Source organism: Eumetopias jubatus, unplaced genomic scaffold (genome assembly GCF_037043125.1).
Source record: "Eumetopias jubatus isolate StellerSeaLion01/CBP00866 unplaced genomic scaffold, mEumJub1_p1.0 scaffold_1, whole genome shotgun sequence".
NCBI classification, from domain to species: domain Eukaryota; kingdom Metazoa; phylum Chordata; class Mammalia; order Carnivora; family Otariidae; genus Eumetopias; species Eumetopias jubatus.
Window position 1 is genome coordinate 173,408,196 of NW_028274807.1, and position 19,931 is coordinate 173,428,126.

The following is a 19,931-nucleotide window of genomic DNA, read 5'->3' on the forward strand; positions in this document are numbered from 1 at the left end:
CTAATTTTGTTGTGTCGCCTTTTTGAATGGAAAATATCACAATGAGATGTGAAAAAAACTGTATGGCTGTTTTATAGCAAAAAAGAAATTAATCATTGAAAAAGTTCTGAGTGACTGAATACAAAACATAATTCCATTTTCAGCAGCTATGATGTCGGAATACGTAACAAATTCTACGGGAGGGTGCTTGGTTATGTAAAATACTCAATTATTCCCCCACTTAGATATTCAACAGTTTTATCTCTTCGATTACTTAACTTCGAAGGACAAATAAGTGTTTGGTCATAAAATACTATTTACTTTGCCAGTCAGTACAAGTCACTAGGGAATATCAATCTTGCATTTTTTTTCCCCTGACCTAGAATTCCTCTTAATGACCATTAGTGCAAAGTTAGAGCATATATAACATCATTTCAGGAAATGCTGATGTTTCAAAGACATGACCTTCTTGCAGAGGAAACTGTCTTTATTGTTATTTGTTAAGGGTTTTTTTTTTTTTTTTGTATCTTTGCTTCTTAGGTTCAGCAAATTACTAATGTTTCCCTTTAACTCCTTAACATTCTTGTTGAAAAATTTTAGAGTATTAAAATATCTGCTTTTATTGTCCTTGTCATTTTTAAAATTCTGTTTCTACACAATGTGGGACCAGAGTAAGAGAAAATTATTTTTATCAAAAGTAGCACAATTCTGATTAGCAATACTTAAGCTTATTTGAAAAAGAAATTGAATGATTTGTATGATGTTGCTACCTTCTATATTGTGATATTTTACTAATTTCATTACAAAGTTAAGAGTGATAGTAGTAAGGTAAGTAATAAGTTGGTTAAATAGTGAGCTAAAAAATAATAAGAATTTTTTTTTTTTGCCATTTGGCCAAAAGTCTTTCTGTGGTTACCATTATATTTGCTAAATACCAGCCCATTTGCATAAATTTTAAAAAAATATTGTACTTTACATAATCCCTATACCCAATGTGGGCCTCAAACTCATGACCCCGAGGCCAAGAATCACATGCTCTTCCAACTGAGACAGCTGGGCGCCCCTTTTTAAATAAATTTTTAAACTGAAAACTAGAAGTCATTTATATTAGTACAGAACACAGGCTTCGGTGTTGGTAAATCCAAGATTGGGTCCAAATTCCATTTTCTACGAGTTGTTTGATCTTTGGAAAATTATTTAAGCTTTCAGACTCCTTTTCTTCATTGCCAGTTGGGTAATAACCATGTGGACCATGCACTGAATCAAAGCGGGGGGGTGGGGCATGAGAACTAAAAGGAAGAACTGCTTTGTAAAAGCCAGAAGAGCACACAACACAACACAACACGGAGAAGCTGTGAACATTCTTCGTTCCTTAAAATCCAGTCCATGTGAAAAATGCCTTTCAATATCTTCAGAGGAAGCCCTCAAGATTTCTAATCGATAATTCCCAACAAGGGATCCACTCCCTTCTTCGACAACGTGTCAACAAGATGCTGACGTTAACAACCACGCTTTCCAGACTGCCATGCTGAGTTATTATAACATTACTACTCTAGCTTCAGTTTCATTGTCCAGTTGTTTCAAGTAGGTAGCAAGACCGTGTTTATTTTCCTCAGGCCTGTAACTATGTTTTTAATTCCTTTGATGGCCCGCCCCTATTTGGATTCATCAACATATTTAACCTCTCCAAAGCTTAAAGTGCCATAATATTTCAGGTTTGTGATACAAAGTGTCTCTTTCCCACATTAAAATTGTTTTAAAGTTTCTTGTCATGTTGGCCCGTATTTAAATACTTGTTAATGAAAAATTGGAATGATGCTTATTTTCAATCTGAATAACAGTGCCTAGAATTTTTACTCTTCAAAGATCTGCTCTGGTCTCCCACTCAGTACCCAACCTCACCCACTCAATTTCTGCTCTTCTGACTTTACCTTTGCTGTGGATTCCACCAGGACTGCCTTTCCCCTTGGTGTGTCAAGAACTCTAGTTAAGGGACGCCTGGATGGCTCCATTGGTTGAGTGACCGGCTCAGGTCCTGATCTCGGGGTCATGAGATCGAGCCCTGCATCGGGCTCTGTGCTCAGCACCAAGTCTTCTTGGGACTCTCTCTCTCCCTCTCCTTCTGCCCCTCCCTCTTTCTCTCTCTCTCTTTCCCTCTAAATAAATCAATCTTAAAAAAAAAAAAGAACTCTAGTTAATCCTTCTCAATTCAGAAGTCTCTTGGCTCCTACTGTGCCCCATTCACACCTTTATTGCAACAGTGTTTAACTGGACTACAATTATTCATTTACATTTCATCCTGCCCCTCAGACTATGGCTCCACATTTTAAAGACAAAACCCAACATCTGTTCATATTTATATTTCTAGCACATAACAGATAGTTCAGAACTGTTAAATGGGAAAAGGACTATATTTTATATTAAAAGGTAGCTTCCAGTTTTTCTTAAAAATGGCAACTGGTGGTGATTGGGATCTTCATCCTTCTGTTTTCTGTAGGATGTGATTATCATGGCACCTGCATTACTGGTTCTGTTGTGGGCTATGGTGATACCAAGAGCAGACTTACTTCCCGATAAAAAATGTAGGTACCATCTATTAAATTCAGTAGTGTTTCTTTAAAAAAAAAAGTACATTACAAAAAAGATAGCATTATTTTTTCCTAAATAATCCCTCAATTAGGAAATTATGTATGGATTTTTTTAAAAGAAGAATATTTACTCTTTTCAGAATACAAACGTTTTCAATGTGCTGTACTTTAAGAAAGCAAAGTTGGCTGGAATGCCAATTTTATGCTACACTGGGAAATCATATTCTGAGTGTGGGTGTACGGGCTCTATGGAATAGAGCTGGAGCTGGCAGCCGCATGTGAAATGCCTTCGCATGCAAGGGGTTGGTTACAAGTCCTCACAACCAAAGAATAAAAACTTCCACTACGCTTCAGTTCAGAAACTTGTTGATCTATGGATATGGTATAAGGACAGAGCCTAAGAAAAGAAAGTTATCATATGGTCCATATGTAGTGTTGTCTAAGAGAACTTTCTATGATAAGGACACTGTTCTATATCCCCATTGTGCAATGGAGTAGACATTATACATAAGTGACTACAGAGTAGTTGAAATATGGTTCGTGCAACTAAGGTAATGAACATTTGGTTTAACTTACACTTAAATAGCCATATATGGCCAGTGGCTACCATAATGGACAGTGCGATATAGACAGAGCAAGTATGTGGCAAGTATAGACGCAGAGTTATAGAAGGCTATTCAAAATTAAAGGTCAATGGAAATAACCATGTAGTAAAGGAATAAAAGTCAGTTTCCTAATGGTGTGTACAATATTGTCCTAGTTTTAGGAAACAATTTAACAAGTTGTAGCAACATATGCCAAGGACAAAAAATAATGAATATATCACATATTAACACTATTCTCAGTTGCAGGATTAGAGGTAATTTTTCTCTTTTTGCTCACCTGTGCTTAAAGGAAAGTTTTTATTTTGAAAACAGTGGTTCAAAGAAAAAAACCCTCTTTTCTATTAAAGTCTAAGTAGTTTTGCTCACAAATTGTTTTGACTTTGAATCAAAATGAGAAATAAATTAATTTTACATCAAGAACCAGTACAAATACAAATATTTAAGTACATTCATGTAGTGGAAATAAGAGGTTCATGAAATAGTAATTATGTTTCATGGACCCTGATATTTTCTATCCTATTTTCTTCCATGTCATTAAAAAAAAATTCTAGCCACAAACCAGTAAGTTTTTCTAGCCAATTTATAGATAATGGCCCTCAGTTTGAAAACTAGAGTTATAAGGAATGATATATTAAAATATTCATATTTCAGTAAAAACTTGTATATGCTATAGGGAAATACCTGGGCAAAGTTAGAAAGATAAGGAGTTAAAAGCAGTTTTTTAAAGGAAATTTTCCAAAATTATTTCAGTATTATACACTCTAATAATAAGATCCTTACTCCACACTAAAGTCCTTGAAAAATTTAAAAGTGCTGCCTCCGTACAATTGAACATCATGTGGCTCCTTTTCATCAACAGCTTTACTTCTCCCACCTGCCAACTTCACCATCAAAGTTATTGGTCTAGCCCAAGTCCTTTTACGCTGGGAACCAAATCCTGATCAAGAGCCAAAGGATGTCGAGCTAGGGTATCACGTGAGAATAAATGCTCCTCAAGAAGATGATGTAAGTATTTATTCTGACAGTCGTCTTTAGAGTCACTTTTTTAAAAAGATTTTATTTATTTATTTGAGAGAGAGAATGAGATAGAGAGAGAGCACGAGAGGGAAGAGGGTCAGAGGGAGAAGCAGACTCCCTGCTGAGCAGGGAGCCTGATGTGGGACTCGATCCCGGGACTCCAGGATCATGATCTGAGCCGAAGGCAGTTGCTTAACCAAATGAGCCACCCAGGCGCCCTTTAGAGTCACTTTTAACTTTGACCGCATTTTCCCTATCAAATTAACTTTTAAGTTACAAAAAAAAAAAAAAAAAATCGACCCAAGGGTTTTCTGTTAGGCTCCAAGCAGAGTAGGGTGTCTGTTGAAATGACCATGAACCAGTGCTGTGCATGTTGCTTAGCATTCGACAGCTGCACAGAACCTTTTAACTTTGCTCCGATTCTTTCACCAAGAAAAGAACGTTTAGGGACTTTGAAGGTAAAATGGATTTGATACTTGAAAATAGGCAAAGAGAAAAAGATAGAGAAGAGAGCAGTGGCATAAAATGGGAGGCAGTGGGGTTCGAATCCAGGTGTAGTCACTTCCTGCCTCAGCAACCTTGGGCCAGTCACTGTACGTCTCAGAGACGCAGCTTTGCCGTTTCCCACTGCAGGGATTATGTTAAAGCATCTGATACCTAAGAGATGTGCAGTAAAATGAAATGAAGGGAGAAGCGATTAGTATTAGCCATTTTTTTCAGTCAATATGGAATTCTAGAGAATTTTCCCTTAGAAAATTACCTCTGGGGAAGAGACTGGGTTTAGAGGTGATGGCTGAAGTGAATGTGAGCCTTAATCGTAGTATTTTGTTTGTTTTTATAGGAATGTGTTCATCTATCATTGAGGAATTATTATATATTATTGTATGTTTTTTTTTTTAACACCCAAATGCTAGAATTGGGTCATTTATTTACTTGCTCATTTTTTAAAATCAACTTCGTTGAGGTGTGAATGGTGTGGAAAAAGCTGTACGTATTTACCTAACTTGATGAGTTTGGGGATAAGCAGATATGTACCTGTAAAATCATGTGCTTAATTTTTTTCTATACAAACTACTTCCCTGCATTTTATTTACATGCCATTTAAAAAGTGGAAGAAAATGCCTATTGGATTAAAATAGCTCTCTTAATGCTCTTTCCCTTTTCTGCATCATGACTTGTGGGGTTTATTTTTAGTATGAAACCAGAAACACCGAAAGCAAACGCGTAACCGTTCTTCATCAAGGCTTTTCAGCAAGTGTGCAGACCATCCCATGGAATGGCCACTCCCTCCTGGCAAGCAACTGGGTTTCTGCTGAGCTTAAAGCCCCACCGGGTAAGGCAGGCTCCTAACAGCCTTGTATTGTATTCCTGACTTTGGAGATCAGGCAAAGTTGGAAAAGTAACTGGCTTTTCTTTTTCATAGTCCGTCAGCAGTTTCTGCTAAGTATTCTTCCTCCTCATCAACATCCTAACCGAGGCTGTGATCACTTATCGTCATAACCCACCCCATTCCATCTGGTGCATCCCTGCAGACATAGCTCATGCTTCTCACTCCCCTGCTCCCAAGTCACAGGGTCATCAGCAAAATTAAGGCCAATCAGGTCTTTCATAATTGGGCTGTAAGACATTTTCTAACCATACCCAACATGATTCCTCTGCTTTTCGCAGATTTCTAACATTGACCGCCCCCCGCCCCCACCCACACACAGAAGCTTTTTCTTGCCTCAGAGGCTTTGCTCTCTTGGATTCCTCTCTGCCTGCTTTTCTGAATCCTTTCCATACTTCAAAGCCCAAATCAAGTTGTACCTCCTCTAGAAAGCCCTTTTACTCTTCATCCTGTACACTGAAGGAGTCTCTTCCTCCTCAAAACCCATTCATGAGCTGTGTTACTCATTTGGCACATATGCCATTATCTTTCACAAATAAATAGCTTTATACCCTGCCTGCCACCTCTGAATATAAGACTTTGGGGGGCAGGGACAGTGTCTCTTGCTTTATTGAGCCAGTAGAACAAGCAGTGCACACTTGAGAAGGAGCGTTTCCTCCTGTCCTGTTTGTGACGTTCTGCACTCTAGGACTTGTCGTACCAAATTTAAGGAAGCTGCTGGTGGTTCACAGAAGTCACAACACTGAACAACCCACCATGAAGAAAGAGGATAGATAGCATCCACTGTCTACACTGTCTTTTGGTGGGAAATTGGGGTTTCTAATACATACAATCAGTGATACTTGGGATTAAAGCCTTGGAAACACACACACCCACACCAGGGAAAGACAGAAGAATCACCACGTCCCAGGTTATGTGAGTGTTCCTAGTAACTGTTGTCTTGGCCCGTCTGGCCCATGGGTAATTGTCCAACCATCGTCTCGTCACATCACTGAATGAAAAGGCTGTGCACCCTCTGAATTGTGTCGATGACCGAGAGCAGCCCTGTGAACAGCTGTTTACTCATTCTAACATGTTGCGTAGACCATAGAACAGCCAATTGACAATGGCCTTGATTCCAAGTTCAGAGACTAATTCAAGGTAGACACAAGATCACAAATACAGACCTCTGTGTGCCTTGCCTTAAACTACTTTTCCACATCTCAGTAACAGGAGTATACCTGTAATGCATCTTTCAGAATTACATGTCTGCAATTCTAATTATTCTCTGAGCATGCCAATATACAGTGACATGAATAAAAAATTAATTCTCTCCTGAATCAACCTGAATTCACACCACATAATTCCTTGGAAGAGAGGTGGGAGACAAACAGATTACAGGAGACTCCAAACTATACTTGGGTGTGGAATATTTGGTCATTTAATATACTGAGTACAAGGCATACACATAAGTCTATGTACATTTGTTGTATATGAATATAGAGAAAAAACCTATCTGACGGTGCGTGGTAATAACACAAACTAAACAGTGTCCCTTTTGTCCAACTTCTCTGCGGACAAAAGGGGTCTGTCTTTTCTCCCCCTTGAGCTACGCTGGCTGACAGTGATAAATACGAATTGACTTAAACTAAGCTAAAGAGACCCCCTTCTATCATTGGAGATTCAATCTCAAGGCTCCCACTTTGATGAGGTCCTCCTTGACCCTCAGCCCAAAGTGTTTTTTCCCTCCTGTGAGCAACCACAAGGCCAGTGTCTCCACTATGGTGTGTTCTGAAGAGCCCCAATTAACATGGTGACAGTGCAGTTTGAAATGAAAATAAGGCTTTCTAGTCAAATAATCTTCAGAAATCCTGGGTGAAATGAATATAATGCGTTTGGTGAAAAATCACAAGATCCCCTTAATATCTTTGCACAGTAAAGCTGATTTCAACAGGCTAGTGTGCATGGAGTCTCCAAGGAAGTGTTTTGTTTTTGAGATTTTATTTATATGAGAGAGACAGAGATAGTGAGAGAGACAGTGAGAGAGAGCAAGAGTAGGGAGGAGAGAAAGAAGCAGACTCCCCGCTGAGCAAGGAGCCCAACGCAGTGCTTGATCCCAGAACCCTGGGATCATACTTGAGCAGAAGGCAGATGCTTAACTGACTGAGCCACCCAGGCACCCAAGGAAGTGTTATTTTTCAGTGCTGCCAGAACCCACTTCCTTCGGAGCGGCAATCTATGTTATTCAGGACCATTGGGTGCGACCTAATGAATCACATAATTCTAGGATGCAAAGTGGCGCTAGAGACCTTTCTCTGTCAACTCTCCCATTTACAGCTGGAAAAACTGAGGTCCAGAATAGTGGGGTTCAAAGTGTCACAGTTCATTGTTGAAAAATATGGCATTAGAATACCACGCTTTGAATGACAATCTCTTGTACTGCTCTTTAATTTTCATGCAAGTATATCACGCAGACACACTCCCGTAGCCCAAAGTAGCCAGAAAGTTTAATTCCAGAAACTCAGGCTTTGTAATCCTAGCTTCATCCCCCCAATAAGCTGGCGCTTTGCAAAAAGGTTTCTAGAAATTTATGATAACGTTTACTTTTTCATGGTAAGATGTTCCCAATCACTACAGTTTCAGAGGAAGTACAAGATTTAAAAGCTGTCATGGCAATGTTTTCTTATTTTTGACCCTCTTATTGACCATCTAGGGTCTCCTGGAACCTCGATTGTGAATTTAACGTGTACTACGAACACCACATTAAATAACTATAATCCCTTAAGGCCATACCAAGTTTCTCTTTACTGTACCTGGCTCGTTGGCAAGGAGGCCCCTGAGGATACGCAGTATTTCCTCTACTACAGGTGAGTAGCTATGTTTACTTATGAAAAAGCATTGTTGCCTCTCGTCTTAAAAACTTATGAGTGTTGCCATTTAGGTATGGCTCCTCGACCGAAGAGTGCCAGGAGTATAGGAAAGACACGCTGAAGAGAAATATTGCCTGTTGGTTTCTGAGGACTTTTATCAGTAGCAGAGGGAGCGACTCCCTGGCAGTGCATGCTAACGGTTCAAGCAAGCATGCTACAATCAAGCCTTTTGATCAGCTGTTTGCTCTGCATGCAATTGGTAAGGCAGACTTAACTCAGAGCTGAAATAACCAAATCGCAGAATCCCAGCATTGGAAGGGGTTATAAAGATCACCTAGTTTGACTAATTTTCCGATGCTAAATGCGATCTGTCCCCTGCCTGACAATCACAGGGACCAGCTTTCTCAACCTAGGCACTGCTGATATTCTTAACTGGATAACTGTCTTGTGGGAGCTGTCCTGTGCCTTGCAGGATTTTGAGCAGCATCCTTGGTCTCTACCTACTAGATCAGTAGTATCTCTCTACCCCCCCCCCCCACCCCACACTGTGACAACAAAATGTCTCTCAACATTTCTAAATGTCCCGTGGGGGACAGAATCTCTACCATGTGAGAATCACTGAACCAGGGAATATGAACTCACTGCTGAAGGAAGCAGCCCTTTCTCAGCTCTGACTCATTTCATGAAGTTTCTGCCCATTGGTCCTGTGATGGACTGGTACCAACCCCAAATAATTCTCATCCCTTCCCACCCCCCCAAATGGTTTCAGAGCTAATCAAAGACAGCCAGCTTTCTCATCCTGAGATTTCTCTTCCCCAAGCTTCCCACCCCCAATTCCTCTTGCTTTCTTCTTAGGATCCTTTACCATTCTGGTCTGTCTCCTCTGGGTGATCTGAAAATGTTTTGCTCAGCATATGATTCTCAGATCTAAATGTATTATTTAAAGTTTCATTTGCTCGGTTCTCAAAATAGAAATAGTCTCCTTCCATCCTAGATACTTGTACTAATGAAACTCATCAGGAGCCTTTCACGTCGCATTCTTGTTACTAACGCTCAAGATTTCAATTGTGGCATATTTACTGGTATGGGCTCTGGAGTCAGGCTGCCTGGGCTTGGATCCTGGCTCCCCCACTGACTAGCTGAGGGACTGTAGACAAGCTGGTCATTCCTCTGTACTTCAGTCTTCTCATCAGAAAGAAATGGGGAGAAATTAACAATTCCTGCAAGGCTTTTGTGAGAATTAAGTACGTTAATAACCATACAGTGCTTAGAACGCCTGGTAATTATACATAATTATAAATATAAAAAATATTATTTAAAGGGACAGGATTTACCTATATCTCTATGAAATGAACTGTTTAAAGAACCATCTCACTGAAGAGGTTATGCACTTCTATTCAATAGTCTATTTCTCAGATGACCTAAAAATGTCACTTTCCTGAAAATTGGTAATAAAAAAATGCTGAGGTAGACCTAGGAAAAAATATTAATATGAAAATGGACACGACCTGATACAGACCACAGGAATTCATTTTCCTGTATGATTTTCATTTCTTTGAGATAAATTGTTCATATTACTAAAAGAAATACATTCTTAAATTTTTTCTGCTTAGGGAATGGCAGGCTCTGGAAACAATAGGTCCCATTCTTAGCTTATCCTTACGATTCATTAATTGTAAGATCTAAGTCCCATAACCTAAGAGAAGAACGCTCACTTAGAAATAATTTCCACCCACACCTCAAGGCTATAAGATAATCAAGTGATAAGTCAGGGAAAAGAACTCTAGAGTTTAAGTTAAGACAAATGTGGCCCAATCCATTCTTCTTATGCAAGAGAATATTGAAGCTTCCTGCTCCATCCCCCAAACAAATCTGAAAGAAGGCAAAGAAGACAAAATGAAACAAAACTGAAGCTCAGAATGAGGGAATTACTACCCAGGGCCACACACCTGGTTCAGTAGAGGGAGGGCTCAGTGGAAGCTCCAGAGCAATTTCTCTCCAGGATGAGGTTGACCCTGTTTGGTCCCATTTGAGAAACAGGGATAGTGAGGTGGGTCTTGCAATGAGCTGAAGGGGAAAGGGACTCCATCTCTCAGTGCCATTTGGAATAGGAATCCTGTAAGATTCCAGTAGAGATCTCTTCAGTGCTACAAGGTAGGAGTCATCTGTGAGCCACTGGGGTCTTGTGGCCTGGGGATCAGTTAGTTAAATCCCGAGGGTAGATACTTGAGAAGATTGTATCTTAGAAATGCCTTGAGGAGTGTGAGTGGATTGGATTTATCAGCCCAGACTACTGACCTTTCATTCTCTAACCTAGATCGAATTAATCCTCCATTGAATGTCACAGCAGAGACTGAAGGAACCTGTCTTTCTATTCAGTGGGAGAAACCCATTTCTGCTTTTCCAAATCATTGCTTTGAATATGAAGTGAAGATTTACAACACGAGGAAAAATTATTTTCAGGTAATTCTTCAGATCATTCCAATTTTGATGATAGCATTCTCTTAGAAACATTTTAAAAATTCTATTCAGTGACAGCTGTGGTTATAGCTTGGTACTAACAAGGTCAAAGGTAACATATCCATCCAAGTTTTGCAAAAATAAACCAAACTTTACTGTCTTTTTGTGTTGAAAGGACATACTTTTGGTTCAAGATAACACAAAGATCAGATAAAAACTCATGAGCACTACTGTTGGTGTAAATATAAAATGTTGCAGCCACTGTGGAAAACAGTATGGCAGTTTCTCAAAAAATCAAAAATAGAATTATCGTGTGATCCAACAATTCCACTTCTTGGTATACATCCAAAAGAACTGTAAGCAGCGTCTCAAAGAGAAATTTGCACATCCATGTTCATAGCAGCATTATTCACAGCAGCCAAAAGGAGGAAACAATGCGAGTGTCCCCGGACAGATGACGAGTGGATCAACAAAACATGGTCTATCCATACAACGCACTGTTGTTCGGCCTTAAAAAGGAAGGGAATTCAGACACATACTACAACCTGGATGAACCTTGAGGACACTGTGTTAAGTGAAATAAACCAGTCACAAAAAGACAAATACAGCAGGATCGCACTTACAGGAGATACCAAGAGTAGTCAAATGCAGAGAGACAGAAAGTAGAATGGTGGTTTCCAGGAGCTGGGGGGAGGGGGGGCATGGGGACTGTTGTTCAATGAGCAGAGTTTCGGTATTGGAGGGTACAAGAGTGCTGGAAATGGTTGCACAACAATGTGAATGTATTCACAGCTACCAAACTGTACACTTAAAAATAGTTAAGATGGTAAATTTTATGTTTCCTATTTTTCACTACAACTGAAATATACTCGTTAGCACACGTTCAAGGGTCAAGGAACTGAGAAGCCAGCCAGCATTTATGAAGCATCAGCTCTGGGTCAAGCTTCATTATGCTAATTTATTCCATTCTCCCAGTAACTCCATTAAGTCACTCTCATTCCCATTAGGCAGGAAAGTGAGGCAGAGAGATTAAGCCACTGGCCCAAAGTCACTAAGCTGGCAAAGCTTAGGGAAGTTAGGATCACCACTGGCATCGTACTGACAGTAGGCAAAGCAAGTTCCATTCCATCCAATTTGATTTAACCAATACTTACAAACTGGTTTCTATGTGGGAAGTATAAAGATAAGTAAGACATCTTACTTATCTATCGGCCACTCCAGTCTCTGCCATCAAGGGGCCTAGTCTAGTGGACACCCTCACCGCGTCACTGGAAGAGCCAACAGAGGTCCAGAGGAGGGGGTGGGCAACGCAACGCCCGCTGAGGGCCCCCGCTATGAAGATTGAACAAAATCATGCCTGGTGACACTGGAAGAGGAGACCAGCTTCTGTAGCCAGCGCTTCCCCAAACACCTATGCTGAAAGACTGGCTTTTTTTTAAAATTTTGAATCTAATTTCCAATTTTTAATTAGATTTCTCATTTAATTTCTAATTGTAAAATACAATAAAAATCAAAGGCCAGAAAAACCAAATATGCCCAGAGAGAAGCCCAGCGATCATGGGCTTGGATGTTGTGGCAAAGTCAAATTGCTACAAGAGCTCTGCAACTGTCATTTTGATTTCTGTGTTTCCCTCACTGTGGCTCAGTAATAAACAGCTCCTGACCCACCCCTGTCAGCCAAGCACATTCGAAGTGGCAGGGGGTCTAGGCAGAACTCAAAGGCTTAAGAGAGCATGGCTCCTCCAGCCAAGTGGCAGTAAGTGAGTCGGCCTGGACAGAAAGCCAACATTGGGATAACAAGTCTGGATCTTACACTGAGACTTTTCCCCGAATGACTGAGATTTTGCTAAAAAAAAAAAAAAAAAGTGGTTTCTCTTTTTAAAACCACTGCCATAGACACAGAAAAACCACTGAAGGGTTTTATTCAATACAGAAATGCGACCGCATCTGCAAAATCAAAGAATAATTTTGGTAGCAGCATGAAAGCTGGATGCATGTGGAGGGGGCCATGTGGACATAGGCATGTGGGGTTAATGGCTCTGGCAAATGGCCAAGCAAAAGATAACAAGACCAATCAGGCAGTGGTCATGGGGCGGGGTGAGTAAAGGAGACACACCCAGAAGAATGTAAGATGCAGGTGTCAGGGATGCATCTCTGGTCTGGGGCATAAAGGATTAGGTGAACGGTGTGGACACTGACCAGCAGAGAGAGTAACGGAGAAAGGCTCATTTGTGAGAAGATAGCCTCGCTGTAACACTGGACAATGTTAGCCCAAATTCCCTGTGGCAAACTAGCATTTCCTGAGTCTGCGTTATTGTACTGAACTAACCAACATTGCTGTTTTTGCTCAAAGATGGGTTGAATATTGACAGTTTTCATAGGATTCAACCCAATACATCCTTAAACTTGGAATTACAAAGATACCGTTTAGTTCAGTAATTCATGCTCAGGTGCTGTTATTCCCATTTTACAGATGAGAAAACAGGCTCAGAGAGGTCAAGGAATTTGCCTTGCAGCTAGTTTGGAGCATAGGATTCAAACACAGCCCTTCCTAGATTCAAGGACTCTGCTCTTTCCTCTTCTCTATCATGGCGCCCTCCCTGGCTCCAGTTATTTGAGACATTCCTATACATCAGCGTTCAGCAAACTTTTTTTTTTTTTTTTTGTAAATGGCCAGATATTTTAGGCTTGGCAGGCCATTTAGTTTCTATCACAATTACTCAGATCTACCGCTGTGGAACAGAAGCAGCCATAGATAATATGTAAACAAATAGGCACAGGTGTATTCCAGTAAAACTTTACCTGTGGATACTGAAATTTCAGTTTCCTGTGTCATGAGATACACTTTTGATATTTTTCAATCATTTAGAGATATAGAAGCCATCCGTGGCTTGCAGGCCCTACGAAAAGAGGCAGCGGGTCAGACTGGCCCACATGTTGTAGTTTGGTGATGCCCGCTGAATAGGATGGAAACCAGGTGATATCGTTTAGTTATTTGACAATATGGAAGGACGAGATGAGGGGGATTATGCGTTCTACCATTGGCCACTCCAGTCACTTCATCTGGAAACATCAGCTGGGCCCAGATAAATTATCTAGATGTTATGATTGACTTTTTCTTGATTTTGGTTACGAGATCGCTTACCCTGGAGGGTAGCTGCCGGCACATCCATACTGAAGCCTTCTAGAATAAACAAATCAATGTATGTCCTATGGATTTTAAATGGGTCAGGTAACGGTGAGTCACATTACTTAGGTACGGCCTTCCATTCTGATAACTGACGTTACTTAAATTACGTGTCCAGAGATTCTTATAATGCTATTTTTTTCCTCATTTAGACAGAAAAAATGACGACGAATACATTCATCTCGATAATTGATGATATTTCTAAGTATTCCGTTCAAGTGAGAGCAGCAGTGAGTTCTGTGTGCAGACAGATGGGGTTTTGGAGTGAGTGGAGCCAACCTGTACATGTGGGTAAGTCTCTTTTAAAGCGAGTGACCTTCTCATGGTTAAAACTGATAATCCTGGAAAGTGAACACATTCATGGACCCAAAATGCCTCATCTTCTCTCAGTTTACTGCCCTTTTGACCATTGCCGTGCTCACTCGGCTTCAGATGGCTATCCCACAACCTGGACGGTGTGGCCTTGCACCTTAAAGATAGAAAATTCACAGCCTGTGTTTGTCATTGCCTGGGTGTACTGGGTTTCCATCGACGTTTTAGGACAGAGGTAGACAGTGAAAAGGCAGCTAACCCATCTCGTGTGCGCTGCAACCATGCAGCCTGAGGATGTGGACGAATGTGGTTAAGTGTTGCATGAGCTCTTCGAGAATGCGGACCAGTGGAAGGAACATGGGAGTCGTACTTCCATAGCACAGATGTAACGCCCAGCTTTGGTACGTAATGACCACATTCCCTTGGAAAAATCCCTTCTGACTTTGCTTGGGTTCCCAGGACAAAGCACATAATATCCACCTCACCTGCCCCACAGGGTACTGTGAAATAAAAAATAATGACTATAGCTAACATTTATTGATGGCTGTTTGCCAAGCACTGCTAAATGCTTCACATGCATTACCTTCGTTAGTCTTATCAACAAACGTATTTTGCAGATGAGAAAATAGCTTTCAAAGTTTAGGCAATTTGCTTAACTCTGCATGCCCAGCGAGTGGCAGATATGGGATTCAAACTGAGGTTGGCAGAATCCAGCTCCAGAGCTCTTAGATGGAGGCCACGGGGTGACAGGATTCTGCAAGCTGCAAAGTGCTGAACAAATTAAACAATTATGAGGTCCTGGGAGCTAACTTTGTGGTTTTGGCTGGTCGAGCATGTGAATGTTATCTCTCACTCGTCCTATGGGGCGTTCAACGATCATTTGAAGAGCATACTTAAGGAGAGCTGTCTTTCAGGCCTGTTGTAAAATTTTCTATTTAAGTCATTCACTTAGGCTAACGGGTGGGTCTTCAGGAAATTCGTGGGCAGTGACCCATTAGATTATGAGGATGTGAGTCAGATTAGACCCGTATCAGGTAGATTTCCATGGAAGGATGGGTGAGATCACAAAAGGCCTAAGAACTGCAGCGTGGCTGTGAGTCTGCCAGGGGACTGGCCATGCAGAGTTTGCAAAGGGGCACGGCACCAGCTAGAGTTGTGCAACACACAATCAGCACAGCCTTATGGGAGGGCCCCCAAATCACCCCACTGGAACTCAGAGGGGCAGCACAGCCTTCCTGGGAAGAGGGACAGGAAAGGATAAAAGGACCCAAGACCGGGCCAAGCGCACCTACCTCCCAATTCTGCCAAGGCCAATCTTCCCTGCCTCCTCTTCTCCCTAGGCTGACGTCCCCCCCCCGGCTCCCCGGACCCTGCACACACAGGACCTCCCTCCACACTGCTGCTTCTGCACAGAGTGGATTTGCTTTGCTCACCAAGAGCAAAACAAACAGAACATTAATCAGTCCCAGGAAATTTTTAACAAGATTATTCCTTTTATCAAATGCCTGTGGTAGAACTGAATTTTCATTACTTACATTTGGTCACATTTTTTTTGAACGGTGTATGTTATTCCCCAAGGGCACAAAACTCGTTGGCTCCGAATTTATTGATATTTCTGAGCATCTCCCCAACATTACTACACATAGAGCTTCAGAGATTTTTTTAAATGCTGTCCAGGGACTTCAAACCAGCATGATGGAAACCAAGAGGAGAACGCTGGTTACGAAGCCAGTTCTGCTTTCTGAGTGTTTGAGGTTCAGGTCAGTGTTGACTGTAGACGGTTTAGAACTTAACAGAGCAAAAGAGACAGATCAGGAAATCTAGTTTTTAGCCATGACTCTGTCAATGTCTAGCTCGCTGACCCAAGCGAGAGATGGCAAAAGATAACACCTCATGAGCCAAGGAATCAGAGCCAGCTTCGTGTGCTGTGTTGTGAAGTATTCTCAGGCTACGTGTAGGCCTCTCAGGAGTGGTGATCTCCTGTCACCCCCGGCAGGGTACAGAGTGGTAATGAGTGTGCCTGGGATTTGCCACCCCTGACTAGCGACCCATGCCTAACCTCTCTGGGTCGCAGTTCCCAGTTCCCTCACCTCAAAATGTGAAAGCGGCCCCCCAAGGTTCTTCTACACTCCCTCAGCCTACCACAAAAGTGCTGAGAGTGAAATTGTGATCCATAATGAGAATTTATTTTAAGCTTGTTTTTAATTTATTATTCACTCTCCACTTTAGAGCTCTCTTCCCATTATTATTTCCTAAATAACAGCTTCTTAGTTTGGAACCAGGCTCATTATAATCCCCCCCCCAGGTATACCCCACTGCCATTATCTATGGCAAATCCCATTTCATTTACTGCCACCCTTTTCATAAGATGAGCTGATTAATATTACCACTCACCTTACAAATCCATCGTTTCTAGAATTTACTCCCCTGCTCAGTTTAGGATCATTAGTGAATTTAATCAATGCAGACTTTCCATTTTCATCAAGATGATTAATAAACATAATAGGAAGTCCGGGCCCCTCTGGGATATGTTGCACGGCTCTTCCTTACCCCTTGAGGATGCAACCATAATTATGCTCAGCTTGCAGTCTCTCAGGCAATTTTGTTGCTACGTTCATTTCCTTTAGACAACCTTCCTCCTCTCTTACCTTGTGTGTATGGCGCCCTGGAGGCCTCCCCTTCCATTGTCATTCTGCAGCCCCACTCAAATATCACCTCGTTCTCACGTATTAAGTCCAACTCCTTTAATGTAAGGAAATGGAGACCCAGAGATATTAAATAAATCAAGTTATCCAACGGCCCAGACGTGGCTATTAATAACTAATTTTCTCAAATAGGTGATATATTCGTCAATTGGTGAAGTGGAATAGATTCAGTTCACTCATTAGCCCATGATAGCCCAACGTTATTCAATAGTGAGACCCAGGAAGACTAAGTTTTGGCAGTGAGAGGGGCCAGCCGGCAAGGGCCCTGAATCTCGGCCCTAGATGGGCCCTCCTGTGCTAGGATCTCCAGCATGTGCAACATGTTTGTTTTCAAATGGAAGTAGCGGTTGGTTTCATTTTTATCAATACTCGTTATCAACTGCCCTTCCTCAACTGGCCTGTCTTAAGAGCTAACTTCCACTTTTCACATGTCTTTCTCCTTTTTAAGACTTTCTTAACTTCCTGATTCTTCTGTTCCTTTATTATCTCTGCTGTCTCCTGTTTATCTAAACCTCTCCTCTCCTGACCCTGGTCCTATGAAACCTTCCATTTGCTCCAGTCCAACATCTCTCTCCTCCTACCCCCTCCATGAAGCTCACACAGCATGCATGAAAAAAAGCAATTATGAAAATTAAATGCCCTACAGCTGTAGCCTTCCCTTTGGAAAAGAGTGCTTGGTATAGGAGTCTACCCTGCATTTCTTTCCTGCCGTGTCACTGGTCAGGCTCAGTCCTTCTGAAACCTGCTTATCAGAGACGGGTCTTAACCGCAATCACAGGAATGGCCCTCCAAACCAGCGACTGGGTTTGAACCTGACTTCACTGAAGGCCCTAACTGAAGGCCATCATCTATGTCATGACAATATCAGGTACCAATTAAAAAAAAAAAACACCTTTTAATTTAAAGATTTCTTTAGGCTTGAGATATGCAGCATTTGTACCTCCGGGAGTAGAGCAAAGTTTCCCTGCCGTCCTCTATTGCCTTCAGAGGCTTCTCTTTCCACAAGACGAGTCAGTCAAAGGAAATCCAGGTTTTAGCTTTCCTGTCACAATTTGGGGCAGTGGTGGGGGATACTGGTTCTTAGAGCCACGTGACCCACCCTAGAGCCTTTAAGGACTTAATGAAGGTAGGCTGAGGCAGAATATCAGGGATATGTTTAAGAATTTGGGTTGAAATGGAAGTAGGGTTCCCACAGGCAACTTCTTGTTGCCTTTGTCCTCTGACTAGACTTTAAGAGGCTGTGAATGGGTGAGGAACCACATACATTGGCCCAGGTCACCTGGACTCAGAAGCCAAGCGCAGGTCCTGCAGCCTCCCCCTCAGCCCTGGACACACCTCCTGTGCTCTCTCCTTTATTTTCTGTTTTGTCACCACACACTTTCTTTTTAAGTTCTCTCGCTGTGGTAAAACAGCGAGAAAACGAGCAAAGGTTTCTTTTAAAACGGGAAGGGCAAACTTCGCAGAGGTCCCAAATTCGGTTTCCCTCGGTCTTCAAAAAGAATTCTGCAAATGCTGGGGCGCCTGGGTGGCTCAGTTGGTTAAGCGACTGCCTTCGGCTCAGGTCATGATCCTGGAGTCCCGGGATCGAGTCCCACATCGGGCTCGCTGCTCAGCAGGGAGTCTGCTTCTCCCTCTGACCCTCCCCCCTCTCATGTGCTCTCTCTTTCTCGCTCTCTCAAATAAATAAATAAAATCTTTAAAAAAAAAAAGAATTCTGCAAATGCTAAAGTTTTCATGAGGTAAGAGATTAACACTGACGAAACTGGTTGAAAAAAAAATAAGAGGTGACCTAATAACCTGAAAAACCCACTTGGGCTTACCTGAGGCCGAGAGAACTTGTGGGGATTCTGGGTTTTCTTTGCAAATGGGGAACTTCGGGTTGGTAAACATGGTAGTCAGGTCAGTCAACTGTGGCCTTAGACCCAGGTTCTTGTGGTTTCAAAGGCTGGTTAGTGCGTGGCAGCCCCACCGCTTGCTCTCAGCAGTTTGGGGGGGGGGGCAGGATTACCTCACCCTTGGGGGTCCCTGTAGCCTGAAGGATGGAAGAGGACTAGCTAGAGGGGAGCTTTCAGATTCTGTCTCCATCTGTCAGGCGCAGGGCATTCTACTGTGTTTTCCAGCACGGCCACCTCTAGTGGTGTCCACACTGCCCTTCCGTGCATGAATCCCACCCCACAAAGGGCCCAGCAGATGGGACAACAGCTCAGAGGAAGGAAGCACTCGACTGTTGAGGCAGGCACTGTGCTAGGCACATTCACCTACGCTATCTTGTGTATCTTCACAAACAAAGGATTTCCTTAATTACGTGGGTTTACAGATTATGTGAAAAAAGACGCAGAGAAGTCAAGGAAATGCCCAAAGTGATAGAGCAAGGAAGTGGTAGACCTGGGTCTGGAACCAAAAGCCATAGGGCTGGCTCCCCACCCTGTCATGCGTTCACATCCCAGAAGTCTTGGTGCCAGCCAGCGAAACGGAGGCAGGAAGATGGGCAGTGGGAGCCAGGGTTTGTGAAAGGGTGATGCTCTGCCAGCCCATGATCAAGTTGTCAGTAATTTCATTTTAACGTAGACCCTTGAGGATTAGGACCCTACAGGCCTTGTGTTCCTATTTTCCTAGTATCTGGATTATTCGGTGCCTTCCTTTCCCCTCCAGGGCTGAGCTCATTACTCTGCATTCTGAGAATTCTGACAGCCCTCGAATTTTAGTCTTGCTTTGACGACTTAGGGAAATCCTCTTGACTCTTCAGTTCTGACACAATGTGTTTAATTGCAATTATAATGACTAATATTTATTGAGCACCCCTATTGTGTACCAGCACCGGGCGGACGACTTTACATCTACC

The 19,931-nt window shown here is 42.1% G+C and overlaps 1 protein-coding gene across 3 annotated transcripts in view; it reads left to right on the plus strand.

The window, feature by feature from the left end:
• IL5RA (interleukin 5 receptor subunit alpha) overlaps positions 1–19,931 on the plus strand; it is a 41,887-nt gene that overhangs the window by 2,881 nt on the left and 19,075 nt on the right. For all 3 annotated transcript variants that reach the window (XM_028101798.2, XM_028101800.2, XM_028101799.2), the window contains exons 3-9: positions 2,477–2,561; positions 4,032–4,177; positions 5,384–5,522; positions 8,269–8,422; positions 8,497–8,684; positions 10,743–10,888; positions 14,225–14,363. In XM_028101798.2, the coding sequence (XP_027957599.1) occupies positions 2,489–2,561; positions 4,032–4,177; positions 5,384–5,522; positions 8,269–8,422; positions 8,497–8,684; positions 10,743–10,888; positions 14,225–14,363 (985 nt within the window). In that variant the 5' untranslated portion in view covers positions 2,477–2,488. The remainder of the gene's footprint in view (positions 1–2,476; positions 2,562–4,031; positions 4,178–5,383; positions 5,523–8,268; positions 8,423–8,496; positions 8,685–10,742; positions 10,889–14,224; positions 14,364–19,931) is intronic.